At 42.9% G+C, this 19,952-nt stretch overlaps 1 protein-coding gene across 3 annotated transcripts; it reads left to right on the plus strand.

Moving 5' to 3' along the window:
• Positions 1-1,201: 1,201 nt before the first annotated feature.
• Positions 1,202-15,069, plus strand: CDK1 (cyclin dependent kinase 1). 3 transcript variants are annotated; one of them, XM_045025320.1, is made up of 8 exons: positions 1,202-1,309; positions 4,912-4,968; positions 6,937-7,093; positions 9,990-10,113; positions 10,704-10,874; positions 11,614-11,777; positions 11,926-12,067; positions 14,688-15,069. In XM_045025320.1, exons 2-8 carry the CDS (start codon positions 4,932-4,934, stop codon positions 14,802-14,804), a joined length of 912 nt encoding a protein of 303 aa, XP_044881255.1. In that variant the 5' UTR covers positions 1,202-1,309; positions 4,912-4,931; the 3' UTR covers positions 14,805-15,069. The 3 variants fall into 3 exon arrangements, with proteins under 3 accessions (XP_044881255.1, XP_044881256.1, XP_044881257.1); XM_045025321.1 differs by having other exon boundaries at positions 1,222-1,313; XM_045025322.1 differs by having other exon boundaries at positions 1,239-1,309; positions 4,917-4,968.
• The last annotated feature ends 4,883 nt before the right edge of the window (positions 15,070-19,952 follow it).

The raw sequence follows: 19,952 nt of genomic DNA on the forward strand, positions 1-19,952 counted from the left end.
AGCTTGGCACTGAGGGCTATGCCAGCTGTATAGATGTGGGAGGGGGCAGGAGCCAGCAGTTTGCAGAGGAGGTGAGCGGGAGAGAGGTGCTGTGGATGCTGACAAGAGCAGCAAGTGAGCCTAGAGCCCAGCTGCCAAATCCCCTACCCACCCAGGGGAAGCTCTACAGTAGGTTTGCCCAGCCCAGGCCTGTATGAAGAGGGGAGAAGTTGGCTATACATCTCATATATACAGCCCCCAGCCTCTGCCCTGCACCCTGGGGAGGGGTCAGATGTCTCCAGTGGATATAAATCTTGGCAGAAATTGGGGGAAGAGGGAGCACATGATCCACCCCACAAGTCACTTCTGCCTTTTAGGTTCTAAGAGTAGCTGCTGGAAGAAGCAGTCATTAATGCCGTTTAGAAATTTTATCTCTGCATCCTGTCCCGAAGTCACATGTTCCCAGACAATATGGAGATAGTTGAAATCCACTGTTATTATTGGGTTTTCTGTTTTTGCAGCCTCTCTAATCTCCTTGAGCATTTTACAGCATGATCACCCTTGCAGCCCCTTCTGACCTTATGGTTCTATGATTCTATGTGCCAAAGGATGGTCTCATGGAACGTACATAGATGGGTGCATCAGCCTAAACAGTCTGCAAGCATTTTACTGAGTGACAATATTGTCCCACTTTAGGGGTGCTGCAAAGATAACTGATTGAGAGGTGTCAGATCCTGCACTGATGAGTATTATAGAGGAAGAGGTCCAAGGAATATAGCGGCATCTCCATTACTAATTTGTTGTATTTATCTGGTCTATGACTGATGTGGGGGTGCTGTGATCATTCACAAAAATTACAAAAAGTCTGAGGCAGATTGTTAATGTCTCACTGAAACCCAGGAAAATCCTTCATCCCAGGAGCAGCAGACTTTAAAGACTCTCTTTAAATAAAGCCCAAAGCAAGGAGCCTTGGCACCTGTAAATCCTGCTGGAAGTACCAGTAAGATTTTCTTGAGTTTTGAAAGGACCCGCCCACGTTACAATACCTGCCCCTTGCCTTTGTATTAGAAATCAGTAGGACGCTGAAAAACATTTTCAGGTTGACAAGCCCAGCCGTGCTTCTTCCCGGAGACCGCCTTTCAGCTTGTGTTTGGCGCCTGCCCAGGGGTGCCTGCTGATTGGCTGCTTTGAATATCTCGGCGCGACGCTATTGGTGGAGCGGGGGCGGCTTAGCGCGGTTAGTTCGAATCAGCCCCGCACAGGCGCTTGCAGCGTCCTCTTTCCGCGCCTCGCTGTGTGGGGTTGTTCTTGCAGCCAGCCAGGCAGGGAGGTAGGTGAGTGACCGAGCCGAGCCGGGCCCGCTGAGTGAGTGGGGGGGGGTGCGCGGCCCGGGTCTGGGCCGGTGAGGGGCGCGCGGGGGGGGTGTTTAGGGGGCAGGGCGCCTCTCCGCCTGCCCTGGGCGGGGGGGGGGGGTTCTAGCCGGGAAACGGGCAGGAATCCGGGGGACCCCCCTGTCCTGAGCGGGGGATGGGTAGTGGGCGAGGAAAGGGCCCCTCTCCCCGGCAGGGCGGCAGGCCGGAGACCGGGTGCCTGGCGCTGGGCCGCGCAAGGGCGAAGGGAATCGGCTCCCTTTATTTCCGTGCCAGCAGCGAAAGAGCCGGTGGCGGCTGCTGGGGCGCTGGCAGCTGGCTCGCAGGGGCAGCCTCTGTGTCCTCCTGTTCCACTTCATGCCTCCTGTAGCTCGGCAGTGCAGCCTCCGGCCTTCCCAGGGCTCCTGGCAGCGGGAACTAAAATAAGATTAGGAGCAAAGTGCACGTCCGTTTCATAGGTTAAATGCACCCGTATTAACCAAGTGTAGCAGTGGGAATGTGTTTAAAATTTAAAAATCCACTCGTTCTTTTGAAAGACGCGAAATCCCTGGCCTTACGTGTAACCACATCCGGCCAACGAGGCCCGGAAATGTTAACAAAAAATTAAGCTGTCTGGCTCATACCATGAGAAGGTAAACAAACACCACAATCGCTGGTAAACACACCAGACTCTAAGTGGAGCACCCTAAAACTAACACACTTCTGTCTGAACTCACTGCTAGTAGATAAAAAGTAATGACCAAATAACGTTAATTGACAGAGATTAGAAAGGGGAAATACTTTAGTTCGTCTTCTTTGAGCATTTGTTTATAGTCAGCTTCACTTTTTCCCTGCTCATAGAAAACTTCCTGTGTGTGGTGTGTTTTTCTAATACAACAGCACAGAAAAGCAAGAGTTAAATTAGGAAAATGTAAATAAAAGTATGAACTGGCATTGGGATTCCTGGCCAGGAATAGCATCGAATGACTTTAAACTGTCAGGTTGATAGTGCATCTTCAAACACTTTCAGTTTTCATAATCTAACTGGTAACATTATTTTAAAACACGATATGAATGTTAATGTGATAACTTTGTATAAAAAAAACATAGGAATTCATGGTATATAGACACATGATGGAAAGGCCAATGCCCAAAGAGTTTTCCTTTTACTGTGTTCTTATATGTTTGTAGTAAAATTGTCTTTGGGCAGTATTACTTTATTTTTTAACTCTTCTCCTCTCCCCCCTTACCTGAATTAAAGTCTTGGGTGATCAGGTTACCAACCTCATAGCCACCCCAAGACATTCAAGTAATTTTAAATAAAAAAGTTTCTTCCTCTGGAAGACTTCAGAGAATGAGCCTGTCAAACTGTGTAGAAATTTATTTTGTGAGCCCTTGAAATAACTTCTGTTAAGGATGTACTATTACCACATCCGTGTGAAAACAATCTTAATTTCATTGTTGTAGTAAAGTTGTTTGAACAGTACTCACCCATGGGCCTGATTCTCCTTCCCTTTCCTCCCTTCTCCATCTACAGATTTAACAGTGTACTTCGTTATAAAATTGTATCAAAGTAAATCAAGTACAGTAACTCCTTGCTTAACACTGTAGTTATGTTCCTGAAAAATGGGACTTTAACCTCAAGGGTTAACACGTTGTTAATGTAGCCTCTCATCAAGGCAGCAGGAACAGGAGGGAGGGGAGAAAGAATAGCAGATAGAGAGAGAGACACCTTGTGTGGGGGGGGAGAGAGAAAGAGATGCACACTGCCCCTTTAAGTAAGTTGACCCACTCTCAAGTGCTTTGTCTTTTTAAGTGGATCTGGAAGTTGAGACTGCAGCTGCTGCCCCAAGGTCTCTGTCTCTCTCCATCCCTCCATGTCCCTTCCCTGCTCTATATGGAGAAGGGGTAAGTGGGGTGTGGGGGGGACACACCCTAATATTAGCCCCACCCCTCTTCCCCTCTGCACAGCAAGCTGAAGTCTCTGGGAGCAGCTCCAAGGCAGAGGGCAGGAGCAGCACATGGCAGTGGGGGGAGGGACAGCTGAACTGCCAATTGATAGCCTGCTGGGCGGCTGCAGCACAGTGAACTTAGGGGAGCTGGGAGCTAATGTGGGGTGGGCCGCTGGTCCACCCTGGTTCCAAGCCCCCACCAGCTAGCTGCAATGGGCTGCTCTTCCTGCAAGCAGTGGACAAAGGCAGCATTGCACAACTTTAAACAAGCATGTTCCCTAACTGATCAGCAACAAAACAACGTTAACTGGGACGACTTTAAATGAGGCATTACTGTAAATGCCAATAATGATACATTAAATCCTTTCCAAACTTAACGTCTCTGCTTAGCAATGTCAAATGAAATGGATTGAGAAGTTGTACAGAAAATTACATGTGACATCTCCGTTGTGTTTAAACTTATTCCAGTATCTTTCCCCCTCTACCTTCACCTTAGTCTAGGACAGTGCTTGAGGTTTTTACTGTTGTGACACATTCTTATCAAAGCAAATATGTTCAGGGCCTTACTTTACTGTGTATTAGAGAAAATATTCATATATCTCTATTAAGTAAATGTCAGACTATTAAAGTATAGAAGTACAAGTTCTTTACTGTGAGTGAATTGGATGAGCTTGGGAAAGGAGATGGGACCCGTGGGTGGGTGGGTTATGCGGAGCACCCTTGAGTGGGTGGGTTGTGGGGTGCACTCTTGGGGCAGCCTCTCCTATGCTTCCCATTATTTCCTCTTCGCTCTCAAATCCGTTTCGCTCTCCTCCCTACTGTTAAGGTTCCTGCCTCCTTCCTGTTCATTGTTTGTTCCTCCAGCTGGTGTCCAACTGTTTTGCTGCCCTTGGTGGTAGCACTGCAAAGTGCTGTCAAATGCGAAGCAAAAAAAAAAAAAAGAAAAAAATTGACTCCCCCTCCCCCTGCTAACTATTTGCATAAAAAAACCTGCAATTTTTCTTTTTTGAGGGGGGTCTCTGCTATTTCCACTTGTGGTGTAAGCCTGCCCCTCATGTCAGCAGTCAAAAGAAACTATGGGGTGGTTGGGGGCCATTTATATCTTCTGACCATGATGTGAGAGGAAGGGTGACTGACCTCTGTGGACCCAGCTAGAAAATTCCCAACTCACAGCTCTCGTGTGAATATGCAGAGGCAACACTCAAAGAGCTATAGTAGTTTAACAGTAACTTCTTGTCTCGAGATTACTGCATCCTTGTTATGCACCTGCACCGCCTATCCTAAAGTCTTATGCTATTGTGAGTGGTTGGAACCCTGAATAAACACTGTTTTGGGGTTTTTTGCTTTGTCCTGGAGGTGGACGAGGGAATAGTAAGGGAAATGTCTTCCCTGTTACTTTGTCATAACTGAATTGGATGAATCCAAGTTTAAGCAGGATACAAAGCTTATGTGCACATTCAGAACCTTCCCAAACTAATCTAATGTCTCACTATATAATGTATATTGGTGTCCTGGGACAAGCCATATATTCAATGGCCCCTTTGTATTCTGATTTTAGGATAGCAACTACTTACCTCTGGTTTTGTTGTCTCTCCTCTCTCCCCCTCCTCCTTCCCTCCCCCCATTTCAAGGCTAGTCCTAACAAATAGCAATGGATGACTACACAAAGATAGAGAAGATTGGTGAAGGTGAGTAACGCTTGATTGATGATCCTTTGCACTATGTGATTTGACTTATCAATTTGTTAGACACTGAAGGAAGCTTATTCTGCAGCTATGTCATGTCTTAGTACACTTAAGCTCCTGGATGAGTCTGTATAGATCTACAAAGTGAGATCTGGCAAGATGAATCTGTGGCTCATCAAAATAAGTGAGTGCACAAGTGCATTCAAGCATCTTGGGGTATGGTGTCAATGGAGTAGTGCAACCTCCTACCTGTGGTGTCAGTTGCCTGCATTCATGTTGAGGATTATCTGTGTGCATCTCAGACTGTATTCCACTCCTAACCCTTAGAAGAGTGGGAGGAGAATAGACTGTAGTCTTAGAGGTCTGCCTCTATACAGTACAAAGTCACGGGACCTCCTGGTCAACCTCCTCCTTGCCCTGGCTAAAATGGCCATCTACGCAACCAGGGAGAGGCGGTTGGCCAATGGAGACTCCTGCGACTGCAGGGCTTGTTTCCGGTCCTTAGTCCATTCACGTATCCGTGCGGAGTTCCTCTGGGCGGCGTCCACTGGCTCCCTTGACGCCTTCGAGGAGCAGTGGGCGCTGTCTGGGGTTATCTGCTCGGTGTCCCCGTCAGGCTCCCTTCTTATGACCCTTTGACCGCACTCCTGTCCCTGTTCTTTTATGAGTTGTCCCCCGAAATTAGTGGGTTTTTTAGGTCCCGTAGATCTTCCCCTTCGGCTGCGGGGGGGGATCCTTTAACAGTTTCCCGGAAACCCAGTAGATACAGTTCAAGACCTTTTGGCTCCCTTAAAATTTGATGCACTGATTGTCCCACAGATTGTGCTGTGGCATAAAAGCAGTTGTGTCCTGTTTACATTCTCTTCTGGGGGCACATATAGAAGAAGAGTAGTATCAGTGTCTGATATATCCTGGCTCTGGACCACATCCTGCCCATGGAAGTGGAATGATCTGATATCTGTCATTTAACTGTGAAGATGCTAAGTCAATGGCACTGCTGTGCAGAAGTAATGTTAGTCTATTGTAATGCATGCACAATGGCATGTTGCTGTGGAAGATCAGTTTTGTGCTACATATTGAGTTCCTCTGTGCAGGTATTATCCACATTCTTTGTGCTTTAATTAAAGTTAGTTTATGCAGTTAGGGATCACTTTATAAAGTAGAAGATTTTGTACAGTCTTTCCATAAACTCCAGATTTTATGTAGACTTGAGATTTTGCACCAAGTTCTTTGGCCTAATGAGACTTTGCAACAAATTGTCTCAGGCCTTATGAGAGAGAATGGCTAAACGTAGAGTCTATTCACTTTTATAAATCTGCTTGTTATGGGAAATCACTGTTGTAAAACACATACTGTACTGTATGAAGTTATGCACCTCCTGAAGTATTACATAAACATGTATGCAAAGATCTTTAAAAAAATATGGATTTTCCTGTTAAAGAACTTTAATCTTTCTTGTTTATCAGCTCAATTTAAAAAGCAAAGAACTAAAAATGCTTCAAGAAAAGTATGAAAACAGGCCACCTTTTAACAATATCTCTTTTTACAACTTTGATTTTAGTGTAACAAAGCTAACTTTATCATGAACAAAAGCACAAACATCCCAGTTTAAAACAAAACTAGCTTCCTCAAAATTTAAATATTCTCTATGCGGCTCAGAATTTGACTTGTGGAAGTAATTCCAAAGTTTTAATCTGGCTTTCCTAGCTGCCAAAACACCCTTTTTCTGGCCATTAATGGCACTATCCATTTCTGGCATGCAGCACATAAAACATCACTGATAGCATAGATACAGAAAATGAATAAAACGAAATACTAACCTTGTCCAGATTGAAGTGTCTGCTTTCATTGCAGTGATTCTTTATATAGAACAAACCCTTGTTTCATCTGAAATGACTAAACATGACTTGATTTGTTCTTTAAAAGTTCACAGTGTGGTTTAGTGTATGCCAACTTTTTTTTTTTGGTCAGGTACCTATGGTGTTGTGTATAAGGGTCGACACAAATCCACAGGCCAGGTGGTTGCCATGAAGAAAATTCGACTAGAAAGTGAGGAAGAAGGTGTTCCCAGTACAGCAATCAGAGAAATTTCTTTACTAAAAGAGCTACACCATCCCAATATAGTCTGGTATGCATGCAATATTCTCAGATTTAAGCCAATTTCTCTGTTGGGAAGGGCTCCCTCTCTCCTCCCAGATCAAATATGATTACTAAACACTCTAGTGAAAGAGGAGGGTCTTGCTTTTGCTTCAGACTGAATTTCTCATAGCTACAAATCTTCCATACAGCCCCAGATAATGATTTTTTTCCTCTGCACGTCCTTATTACTTAGTGTCTTTCTGCTCTTCTTCCCTCTCCCTCATCCACCCACCACTTTGGGAATCTTCCAAGATTCTCATTTATTGCTTTTGGAATCTGTACAGCATAGCTATTCCTTTTCCAGCTGAAGAGAAATGGAAATCAACAAGATGAAATTCAATATGGACAAGTGTAAAGTATTTCACTTAAGAAGGAAAAATTAAATGCACAACTACAAAACGGGGAATAACTGGCTAAATGGTAGTACTGCTCCCAAGGATCTTAGGGGTTATAGTGGATCACAGATTGAACAAGTCAACTATATGATGCAGTTGCAAAAAAGGCTAATATTCTGGGGTGTATTAACAGGAGTTAATACACAGGACGTAATTTGTCCTGCTTTACTTGGCGCTGGGGAGGCCTGGAATATTATGTCCAGTTCTTGGTGCCACATTTTAGGAAAGATGTGGACAAATTGGAGAATCTAGAGAAGAGCAACAAAAATTATAATAGGTTTAGAAAATCTGACCTACAAGGAAAAGTTAAAATTAGGCTTTTTTTTTTTCTTGAAGGTGGAATGGGGGGAACTGAGGGGGAACCTGATAAATCTTCAAATATGGTAAGGGTTGTTACAAACATGATAGTGATCAATTGTTCTCCATACCTATTGAAAGTAGGATAAGAAGTAATTGGCTTAATCTTCATCAAGAGAGATTTAGGTTTGGTATTAGGAAAAACGTTTATAACTATTAGTGTAGTTAAGTACTGGAATAGGCTTCCAAGGGAGACCCATGGAATCCCCATCATTGGAGGTTTTTAAGAATAGGTTAGACCAGGGGTAGGCAACCTATGGCACGGGTGCCGAAGGCGGCACGCAAGCTGATTTTCAGTGGCACTCACACTGCCCAGGTCCTGCCACCGGTGCGGGGGGGCTCTGCATTTTAATTTAATTTTAAATGAAGCTTCTTAAACATTTTAAAAACCTTATTTACTTTACATACAACAATAGTTTAGTTATATATTATAGATTTATAGAAAGACTTTCTAAAAATGTTAAAATGTATTACTGGCACGCGAAACCTTAAATCAGAGTGAATAAATGAAGACTCGGCACACCACTTCTGAAAGGTTGCCGACCCCTGGGTTAGACAAACACCTCTTAGGGTGTTTGGTTCTGCTTCAGTGCAAAGTGCTGAACTAGATGAACTTTTGAGATCCCAACCCTACATTTCTATGATTTTATGGCTCCCTTCTGGAATCAGTTCATGTTGTGTTTCTTCAGTGAGCCATGAGGATCACCTGCTACTTCAAAACTGCAAGTAACTTACCTAACCCTAGTGACTGACCACTAACATGGTTTTGCTTGAGTCCTGGTTGTCTGAAGGGTTTGCTTTGTTTTTGCAGCAGATATTCTAGAACAGTGGTTCTCAAAGCTGGTCTGCCGCTTGTTCAGGGAAAGCCCCTGGCGGGCCGGGCCAGTTTGTTTACCTGCTGCGTCGGCAGGTTTGGCCGACCATGGCTCCCATTGGCCACGGTTCGTCACTCCAGGCCAATGGGAGCTGCGGGAAGGGAGGCCAGCACATCCCTCGGCCTGCACTGCTTCCCGCAGCCCCCATTAGCCTGGAGCAGCAAACCGCAGCCAGTGGGAGCTGCGATCAGCCGAACCTGCAGATACAGCAGGTAAATAAAACCAACCTGGCCCACTGGAGCTTTCCCTGAACAAGCGGCGGACCAGCTTTGAGAACCCCTGTTCTAGAATATATAGCTGTTTGATAGTGCACTTTCATAATTTAGTACAAATCTGAGAGCTGTAATTAAAATATTGTGTACTGGAAATCTTTGAATTTATAGTAGAATTTCTTGAATTTAGAAAACCATTTAATATATTCTGCCTCTAAAATATTCACTTATTCCTCATAGGGTATACAGAGCCTATTTGGCTAAACTGGGGCTTTAGTTGATAGAGATGCTCACCAGTTAAGATTAAAGATGTCTTTTTGTCTTGAGTGGGTTCAAATCACGATCTACATCATGTTTTCTTATTTTTGAAGGGGAGCATAAACACTAAATTACAAGTTCTATTTTAGGTTCTAATCTTTCACTGAGCTGTCCACATGGAGGCCTGCTCTAGGAGTCTGCTTATGTAGAGCTCAGTGAGATTGGGCCCATAATATAGTAATTTAGGCACTGATCAAACTCCTATGGAAGTAATTTTCTTCTGTGGGAGTTGGATAGTGCAACTTTTGAAAATAAGTTAAGGCCCTATCTACTACCTTGTTTGCTATTTTTAAAAAGAGAGCCCCGTACTTTTTTTGAGTGTATCTGCTTCCTTCTACTTCCCAGAATCTTTTTCTGGATGACGTTAGAGCACTATTCCCTCCTGCCTAGAAGATTGAATTCTAAATTTCAGTTGGCCTGGCACTACCAGTTTCATTAATAATTTCACGTGTGCCTGATTTCCCAAACTGCACTGAATCTCATTGCTTGACAATACTGCAGAGAGGCTAAATAACCCTGATTCATGCCAGCTCAGATGAAAGCCAAGAGAAAACCAGTGACTTTGTGACAATGTGGAGGAATAGCCTCAGAGCTTAAAATTGCTTAGTACTTCCCCAGCTGAGATTTTTGGAAAAGTGCTTGAGCAGTAATGTCAGCTTGCATCTGTGTAAGGCGTTAAGGGGAGGTGTAGTATTGAGTTAATGTATCATAGAAATATTTTTCATTAGTCTTCAGGATGTGCTTATGCAAGATTCAAGACTGTACCTCATCTTTGAATTCCTTTCTATGGATCTCAAAAAATATTTGGATTCTATTCCATCTGGCCAGTATGTAGATTCCATGCTTGTTAAGGTAAGGAGTCAATATAGTAACTATCAGTGTCACTATAAACTTCCTCTTGTATTTTAAAGATGTATATGGAAAGAGCAAACTGAAATTTGCCATGCTGGAAATGTTATCTGTCATTTGTTTCTTTGTTGTTGTTTTTTTAAATAATACTTCAAATTGCATGACTGCTTTTGATGTTTCTTTCCTTTCACCCCTGAGGAGGGGAGACTCGAGAACAATTTGCTGGTATCATTAAGGAGTGGACCTTCTGAATCTTAAATCTGACATTCTGTGTCTAGTGTACTCACACATTTTTTTTAGATGTATTTCAAAGCATAAAAATGACCTTCGTTCTAATGTAAGCATTTGAGCAATAAACAACTGTTACCTTTTTTTTTTTTTTTGCATTAATCATAACAATGTTGCCTTCACGAAGAGAATTTTGTAAAGTTTACTTACTGTTTGCAACGTTATGGCTTTTAGCTGACCATTTCTATAGTATGTCAGCTCTAGTGGCAGATCTGACATTAGCAAATAGTGCCACATGATGCAGAACAGTAATTTGCAGTAAAGGTAATTTTAAATTTTTCCCTTCTTTTATTTCACTCCTGCAGAGTTACCTGTACCAAATCTTGCAAGGTATTGTATTCTGTCATTCAAGAAGGGTTCTGCACAGAGATTTAAAGCCTCAAAACTTGTTAATAGATGATAAAGGAGTAATTAAATTAGCAGATTTTGGACTGGCCCGAGCCTTTGGGATCCCTGTCCGGGTATATACACATGAGGTAAGTGAATTGCAGTGGTGTTTTTTTCCATAATTGACACAACTAAGGCTTGTAGGCACTGTGATGATAAATAACTCACATTCCAGTCCATTTATAGTTTCTTTGAGGAAATGCTAACTACTAATATGAAGTAGCTAAAAGGACACTGTCAGCTAAGAAAATCATTATTCTGAAAACTTTATCTTAAAATTACATTTAAAAAAGATTATTATAACAGACTACTTTTTTCAATTTGTGCATTTGACAGTGGTAGCTTCACTGTAGTCATGTCTCTTTTACTCTGATAGACACATTTTGATAAGTGTAACAACAGTGTGGTTGTAATACTACAAATGGTGGGGTGAGAGATGAATCTTGAGAGTAGATGGTACTAAACTTTTAAACTGACTCAATGGGAGTTCTGCCACGGATCATAACAAACATACAGAGCTTGACTGTTTCTGTCAAAATGCTAACGAAAATACTTAAATTTGTTTGTTCCTTGCTGATAAACATGCAAATATATCCACTCCTCAAAAAGAGCAGGATGTAATTATTGCAGATATTGATTTAGTGCAATTCCAAATAAGTTCCACTTGTAGTCGTTTAGTTGGCAACAGTTCTGGTTATATTTTATTAAAGGAATGAATATATTTGGAACAATTTTCCCTCTGGAAGATGAGGAGCCATACTTTTATATAACCAGCTATAAGATTTAATGCAACTATAAATTATGAATAAGAATTTCCTTGTGCAATAGGTAGTGACACTGTGGTACAGATCTCCAGAGGTGTTGCTAGGATCTGCTCGTTACTCAACTCCTGTAGATATCTGGAGCATTGGTACCATATTTGCTGAAATGGCAACTAAGAAACCACTCTTTCATGGAGACTCTGAAATCGATCAACTCTTCAGAATCTTCAGGTATTTAAACACTAAATCTTTAAAATCTTTGCTAAATATATAGCAGCGCAAAGAATGCTTTATGAAGCTATACTCTGCACTAACATTCTAATAATGCGTTACAATTGCTCGAATACAAATTATCAGTTCTTTGCTTATTCTTGTGTAGAGCTTTAGGGACACCCAACAATGAGGTGTGGCCAGAAGTGGAATCCTTGCAAGATTATAAGAACACATTCCCCAAGTGGAAACCTGGCAGTCTGGCATCTCACGTCAAAAACGTAGATGAAGATGGACTAGATTTACTCTCTGTAAGTGGCTTTTTCTTCTAAGTTTTTTCTCAAGGAGGCTATTGGGGGTTAAAAGTACCTGGTGTCTTGTAAGGTATCTACAACCAACTTAATCCAGCTTGGTACAACTATAATGCAAAGGTGCTCAAACTCTGCAATAGTAAGGGACATGCAGGCAGCTTGCTGGGAGTTTAGTGACTGTGCCTAATTAGCACACTTTGCTATCCATCAAGGAAGCGGAATGGATAGCAAACTTTGGTCTCTGGACTATTAAAATAATCTCTTGATCTCACCTTCATAGCTATCATTAAGCAGGAGGGCAGCCAGAGCTTGTTTTATATTAGTGACTCAGAGGCAACTTAAACCTGAGGTTTTAAATATTGTCACTGAAGACTGCGTGACTCTTCCAGGCTGTACATTGAATTCCTAGTTTCTTTGCCAAATTACAGTTTGTTATAGCATTCTATTTATCTTGAGTCATCCTTTAGCTTGGACTTTTTTGAATAAGATCCATTGAGTGTTTTCTTTGCACTCTTACCCGTGGGCCAAAAGATTCAGCTTCCGTGCCATGGCTGGACTTGTTCAGTTCTTTACACAACAAGAGGAATTCATAGCCACCTTGTGTTCTGATCTCGCAAATTATGTTGGGGTCACCCTGGTCTGGAGCTATGTACCTGCTGTATCTGATGGAACTTTTAAAGTTACATTGAACCAATATTTGGTTTGTGGAAATATACTGCTGGAATTATGGGGTTTGGGTTTTTTTGTAAGAAAACTTCAAAACCATTTGTACATTTCAAAACAAATTCCTCAGTCTGTCATACTTAGAACTGCAAGCCCAACCCTTCCCCTACTCTTTACAATCTGTGAAAGACTAGATTAAACTCTTGGGAGAGTGGGGGGGGGAAGACTTTCATATGGAAAATATCAGGTTCTCATTTGCCTTTTTGGAGGGCCTTGGCAAAATCTTTAGAAATCAATAATGTAATCTAGGATTCTTGGACAACTTTAGTAAACTTGGCATCCTTTATTCTCTTAGTGGTGATGAAAGGCTGCAGCTCAGGTTGCAGCCCCGTGTGATGTAACTATTCATAGCCTCCTGGGATTTTTCTGTGGTCCTCTAACAAAGAAGGGAGGGAAGACCTGCATTTCAAATGTGTGTGGGGGGGGGGGGGGGACACCAAGTGCCAACTTTTTCCTGAAGCTTGAGACATTGATCTTAATACCTCTGTAGAACAGTGAAGGTGAAACAAACTTGGTTTCACAGGACTTGGCAGTGGTAGTGCTCCTACAAATCCCTACTATAGATTAGCTGCACCAGTGCAGGTTAAATTGATATGAAGTCCTTCCCTCACTTTTTTTTTTTTTTAGGATGACCTGTGAGCACAAAAACATTTAAATAAAAGAGCAGTGGTGATGAATCTTTAACAAGGGCTTCCTTTCTCTGTACTGTCACTAGCAATAGAGTTTTTAAAAATCCCAATCTTGTGTGATCAGTATTTAACTAATTCTGCAGTCATCAGTCTTCCAGCTTAGAGTACTCAGACTTCTAATGTAAAACAAGCAGAACATATAATAATGGAGGAGCGGCCAGGCCAAATTTGAGTGAGTGGCGTTGTGACCTAGCGCATGGGGTCACAGAACTCTTTGATGCCGGGATTGAAAAATACTGCCCTGAAAACTTTGTGGATATTAATGAATGTGTTATAAGGTTTCCTAGCCTATACACTGTTAAACAGGAGGATCAAAACACTTTTTTTATTTAAAACACACCCCTTGATTGGAACTGGGGCCATCAATACATTCATTCCATCTAGATTACATTGGAAAGTCCCAGTCACACCGGGGGAGGAAAGCTCCAAGTCTAAAAGAATTAAAAATGTTGAACCCCTGCGCTAGCATAAGGAAGCAAAATAGGGCACAAACCAATACTTTGATAGTAATAATCTTTAATACATGGTAGCCTAAAACACATCATAACGTAGAAAAGCCAGCTTTTTTTGTTACAGTTTGTGTACATATATTTGTGCAGATTTATAAATCTGCACATCTCACTGGTTCCCTCACGCTTCACTACCTTGAGTATCAAAACTTATAGGACACTTATTTCACAGACAGTGCATATCAGTGGAGAATTTTTAACAAAAAATCCAACAGTAAATGCCATAGTAACTAAAATGCTTCCTTTTCTCCTTAGTACTAAAACTGTGGGGGAGACTAATACACTGTATGTAACATCTGTGCTGAATCTTTAATCTTTGTTCTATTGGAGCAAAACCTTGCCATTTTCTCAATCTTAAACTGTTTACAAAAAAATCCCTCGTTTGTCTTAACCCCATCTACATACTTGCATACCTCTCAAACTGGGTTTCACATTTAACTGCTCACTCATATGCACAGATAGAGTATTTTATATGTATTAGTGCAAACATTGACTGTCAACTTCACATCTGTTTAAGAATACTGAATTTAGGGAAACAAATATGGACTATTCTGCCTATTAGCACACTTCTTAAAAAGCGTGGAATACTTAACATCCTACAGAGTGTTAATTATGCATTATCATCAGGAAACGAAAACTAAGGCAAAGGCTGCCATGAGGTACTAAACTATTACTAAACTAAACTATTTTTATCCCCAGAAAATGTTAATTTATGATCCTGCAAAAAGAATCTCTGGCAAAATGGCCTTGAACCATCCATACTTTGATGACTTGGACAAATCCAATCTTCCAGCCAATCAGATTAAGAAATTCTAATTCACCATTGGACTAAATCCACCTGAGTGGTCTGAGCAAAATAATTAATCGTGACATTTTACTATTGAGTCTGTCTAATTTTTTTTGTTTTTGTATGTGTATGTCCTTTCCTGCTCTAAAATTGCAGCTGTATTTAGCGTGTCCTGGTTTAAATATTACTTAAATGTAAATAAATATTAACCTATTATTAGTGCTGAATTTAAATACAATGCAAATCTTGCTGCTATTAATGCAGTCCACTATTTCTATAAATAAAGCTTTAAATCCCCCACTCTTTTGCTGGAGTCTTTCTGAACCGCAGATGAGGGAGTACCCAAATGTGGAATCTCAAGATATTACAACTCCGTTGCTTTGCTCCTCATTCGTTACTAATGAGGTAATACCCCCCCCATGTAAGGAATTCAGAGGTAGGCCAGTGCTGTTGCTGGAGTCTCCAGGACCAAACTGTGCCCTTCAGCTCAGGCAACCAGAATTTCTTTCTCCAGTAATTGAACAAATTGGTACACAATTTCTTCTAATGGTTTTGTTTTAAAACCTTCATTTTTATTTGGTTTGGGGCAGTTGTAACTTCTCCTCCCCTTGAATTAGGTAGATAGCAATGTGGTGATTTCAACTATATGGATGTGGTACTGCAGGACTTCTGTCAGACTCCTCTGTCCCCATTCTCAGTGCAAAGCTGTCCTACAAGCACGTGGCTTAAATCTCAGCCATATTCCCTATGTGTGGCAACGTTTACAAGCTCTACAGAAAGTGAATTATGTCTAGCATGTTTCCAACCAACTCTCCCACTGCCAAGATACAGAGCTCAGTCAGACTAGCATGTCCGATCTCCACCCTAGCCTGAAGAGTCAAGACTCCAGTACAGAAAAGCCTGATCAGGAGCTTCTGAAGTTTCAGGGGAAAAGTCTGAAGATGAGAAATCTATCTAGCCAACTCAAGGGCCCCATTCCCTCCCTGGACTGAAGAGGGAAGTCCCCTTAAACTAAAGGATCTGGACTTTTCTCCCTCCCCGCAGAAACTGAAGTGGGTCCTCAGCTCTCTTGAGAAAGAAGCAGAACTCCTATACAGCTCTCCTTCCTCCCAGCATGAATCCCCAGATTCTCATGATACTCAGAGATAAGTCTACCTTCACAGGGCAGGAATTAGTATTGTTAATGAACACATGGAGTGAAAAATAAGACATTGAACCCCTTTCCCCTTGCCTCTTTCCCCCTGGGGAGTTCTGGACCTTTTCTCCTATACAGAGGCTCCTGCAGTATTGGTATCCAGAGGCTTGTCTTCTCTACCATATTACATCGGCACAGCTGTATCGATGCACTAAGAAGCACTGTGCTTATGGGAGAGCACTCGCCAGTCGGCTTAATTACTCCACCTCAAGGAGAGGCAGAAGATTTGTTGGTGGGAGAGCATCTCCTGCTGATATAACATGTAGACACTTCAAGTCAATCTAACTTACATCACTCAGGGGAGTGACTTATTTTCATACCCCCAAGTGATGGAAGTTAAATCGATTTTAACTGGTAGTGTAGACAAGCCCACAGTTACTGCCCTTCCCTAAGTCTTCACTCCCGTGCAAGCCTGCCTCAGCTTGCAGGTGCAGTCTAATGGGGATTGTGCTTGTCTGGCTTTCAGCCCAAAGTCCCCTTACTCTGGTAGGGAAAGGGGCTCCGATTCTGAAAGATGAGGTGGGTCTCCATCTTGCCACTCTCCTGCTCCAAAGGCTGGCTCCACATTAAAGCCTTAGGAGCACTTCAAGAAGATTGTGACCAGAATAGGTACATGAAGATTCCACTTCTCATGAAGCTGCATCCTCAAGGGATTACAGCGAGGTAAGTGAGAAATTCCTTCATATGTTCAAAATGATTCTAACCTGAGTAAAGCCCCAAGTGATATTAGGTCTAGTACAGGGGTGGGCAAACTATGGCCCATGGCATAGCCCCCCTCTGGCACTCCAGCCCGGGAGCAAGGTCGGGGGCCACTCTACACAGCTCTTGACAGCAGCAGCATAGCCTCCCTCCAGCTCCTATGCACTCCAATGGTCCTCTCTGGCACGCCAAAGGGAGCTGCAAGGACGCTGCCTGCAGCTGGGGCAGTGCGCAGCAAAGCCACCTAGCCATGCCTCTGCATAGGAACCGGAGAAGGGCTGTGCCGCTGCTTTGGGGAGCCGCTTGAGGTAAGCACCACTCGGAGCCTGCACCCCTGAGCCTCTCCCCACGCCGCAACCCTCTGCCTCAGCCTGATTCCCCTCAATCCCAGCACCCTCCTGCACCCCAACCCCCCGAGCCCCACCCCAGAGCCTGCACTCTAACCCCAATTTTGCAAACATTCATGGCTGCCATACAATTTCTATTCCTAGATGTGGCCCTTGGGCCAAAAAGTTTGCCCACCCCTACTCTCGTACATGCTTGCTTGCTAGCCAGCTGTGGGGTGGGGGAGGCAGATAGCCTTTCATTCTCCTGGGGACCTCTAGCAAGCTACTGCCACAGTCAAGGAGTGTACCAGTACCCCTTCTCTGTGTGGTCCCCAGGCCCAGCTGAATAATGTATTAACTCCCTTGTGTAAACAGCCAGAGGAAGAAGTACATCTCTACCCCCCTATAACGTGACCCGATATAACACGGGTTCCCATATAGCATGGTGGCAGTGGGGCTCCGGCATGGCTTTAAAGGGTCCAGGGCTCTGGCTGCTGCAGGGAGCCCCAGGCCCTTTAAATCCTGCTGGAGCCCTGCCGCTGCTACCCTGGGGCTGCGGCAGCGAGGCTTGCCGGCGATTTAAAGGGCCCAGGCTCCCCGCAGCAGCTGGAGCCCGGAGCTCTTTAAATCACCACTGGAGCCCTGCCACCCCTACCCTGATACAACAGAGTTTCAGCTATAACATGGTAGGGATTTTTGGCTCCCCACGACCGCGTTATAGTGGGGTAGAGGTGTACTATGCACACATCTCTCACAAAATCCCACAGGACTTTTCTAGGACAGGATGTTAGTCAGTGGCTTGCAAGGAAGTCGCCATACGTTCCCTTTAAAGCATTATTAGATACATTTTTTTCCCCATCAGTGCCTCCTTTTGAGGGTGTCAGATCCAAATGAGGACATCTGATTAAACCAAATGTTAAACTAAAATGTTCATATAAAAACAAATTTAATCCTGGTGCAGCAGTAACTCCCAGTGAAAGATGGTCCCCTTCAGAAGGTGACTTCCTTCCAAAAGACCCAGTGATGACAGTACATGCCAATGTCAAAGCCTCCACTATAGCCTTTCAGACCAAAAGTTATTCATATAGTCCCAGTCTACACTTAATATTTAAATTGACTCCAGCTCTGTTGCTCAGGGATGTAAAAAAATTCACACCACAAGCACTGTAGTTCAGCGGTCCTAATCCCTGTTGTAAATGGGGCTAGGTTGCCGAAAGAATTTTTCCATTGGTCTAGCTACCATTGCTTGGACAGGTGCATTATCTACATCAATGGAAAAACCTCTTCCATCAATATAAGTATCTACGCTCCAATGCTACAGCAGCATAGCTGCTGCATAGATGCCCATATTTAGCAAGGACAGCCTACTTTGTGGCAAAGGAGTTGTTCCTTATTCTTGGTTGGAGGCAGATGTCTTGGTCACACTCTTGATGTGATTTGTGACAATAGGTTCTAACTTGGCTAAAAGGAAACAATGGTACGCTCAAGAATGTTTATCCTAAATGGATATGTAATGCAGCCATACTTACAAGTGAGGAGCTGTTGGTGTGAAACACTTGAAAAAGCCTCAACCCCCACTGTCAAAGCCAGCATAATAGTTCAGGGATATCCAGGAAGGGACTATCCCTCTGGCAGAGGGAAAAATCTGGAACAGAGGACTCCAAGGAAATCTCGATAATTTTTTCTTCAAACCAACAAGATTCTTAGTGCAAGAAAGACAAAAAGCATTTTGGTATAAGAGCTTGCGATTCCTGTACAAGACGCTTCCTTCTCTATACCCATCTCAAGTGGCTGGGAGTAGTCACAGCAAGGCACGTTGCCCATGCTAATCAGTACCTGGTCAAAAAAAACAGAACATAACTTGAGAGCTGCTGTAAGGATTTATATCTACCTGTTTTTCAAAATCAAAGAGAGCTTTTGAGTCCAATTGCTCACCAAGAAGTCAAAACAGACATAACTGTGATTATAATTTTACCCCAATGGTAAAGATTTAAAGCTCCAAAATTTCACTGCATCACTCATTTCTTTGAGTGATCCCCCGTACCCAGTTATCTCAAAGGACAAGGGGTGCTGGTGCCATGCATCAGCTTTCCTCCGCATGTGAGGTTTTTAAAATGCACCTGCAGGAATTCCTTGAGTTCATGGAGCCATACATATGATGTAATGCAAAATTACAGGTCATTCTCAGATCACATCTGAATGCCCTTTTGTGGGCAGGTAAATACAAACAACATGCTGAAATAGGGAAGGTAAATACAAACAAGCCATTACATGCATCTGATGAAGTGGCTATTCACTCACGAAAGCTTATGCTCCAATTCATCTGTTAGTCTATAAGGTGCCACAGGACTCATTGCTTTTTACAGATCCAGACTAACATAGCTACCCCTCTGATACTAAACAACCCAACTTTCACTCTTGCATGTTTCCTGTGGAAGCAAGCATACTTGGGCAACAAATTTTGAAAACCTCATCATACACATCCTTTTAGTTCAATGGTTCTCAAACTTTTGTACTGGTGACCTCTTTCACATAGCAAGCCTCTGAGTGTGACACCCCCTCCCCTTATAAATTAAAAACACTTTTTTAATAAATATTGCACACCATTATAAATAGTAGAGGCAAAGCGTGGTTTGGGGTAGAGGCTGACAGCTCGTGACCTCCCCATGTAATAGCCTTGTGACCCCCTGAGGGGTCCTGACACTCAGTTTGAGAACCCCTGTTTTAGTTCATTTTGACACTATCAGAGTGTTTCTTTTAAAAAAAGCACCAAAACACAAAACTCACAAACTTGGCATTAGGGGAGTGGAACACTGGTCCAATGAGTCCAGTATCTATATCAATGACCAGTAGCAGCTTCATCAGTGGAAGGCACAACAAACTAGGTAGTAGGCAATTATGGCACTCGGAGGAAGTCTTCTTATCATTGAGGCATGACTGTCTTATATCCCTTCCAA

Source organism: Mauremys mutica, chromosome 7 (genome assembly GCF_020497125.1).
Source record: "Mauremys mutica isolate MM-2020 ecotype Southern chromosome 7, ASM2049712v1, whole genome shotgun sequence".
Classification (NCBI taxonomy): Eukaryota; Metazoa; Chordata; order Testudines; family Geoemydidae; genus Mauremys; species Mauremys mutica.

Bases quoted from the DNA above. Each gene is read 5' to 3' on its own strand.
- CDK1 (XM_045025320.1), top strand. From the start codon at position 4,932: ATGGATGACTACACAAAGATAGAGAAGATTGGTGAAG. The intron at 10,875-11,613 runs GTAAGTGAATTG...CTTGTGCAATAG, and splicing joins TCCGGGTATATACACATGAG to GTAGTGACACTGTGGTACAG. The intron at 12,068-14,687 runs GTAAGTGGCTTT...TTTTATCCCCAG, and splicing joins ATGGACTAGATTTACTCTCT to AAAATGTTAATTTATGATCC.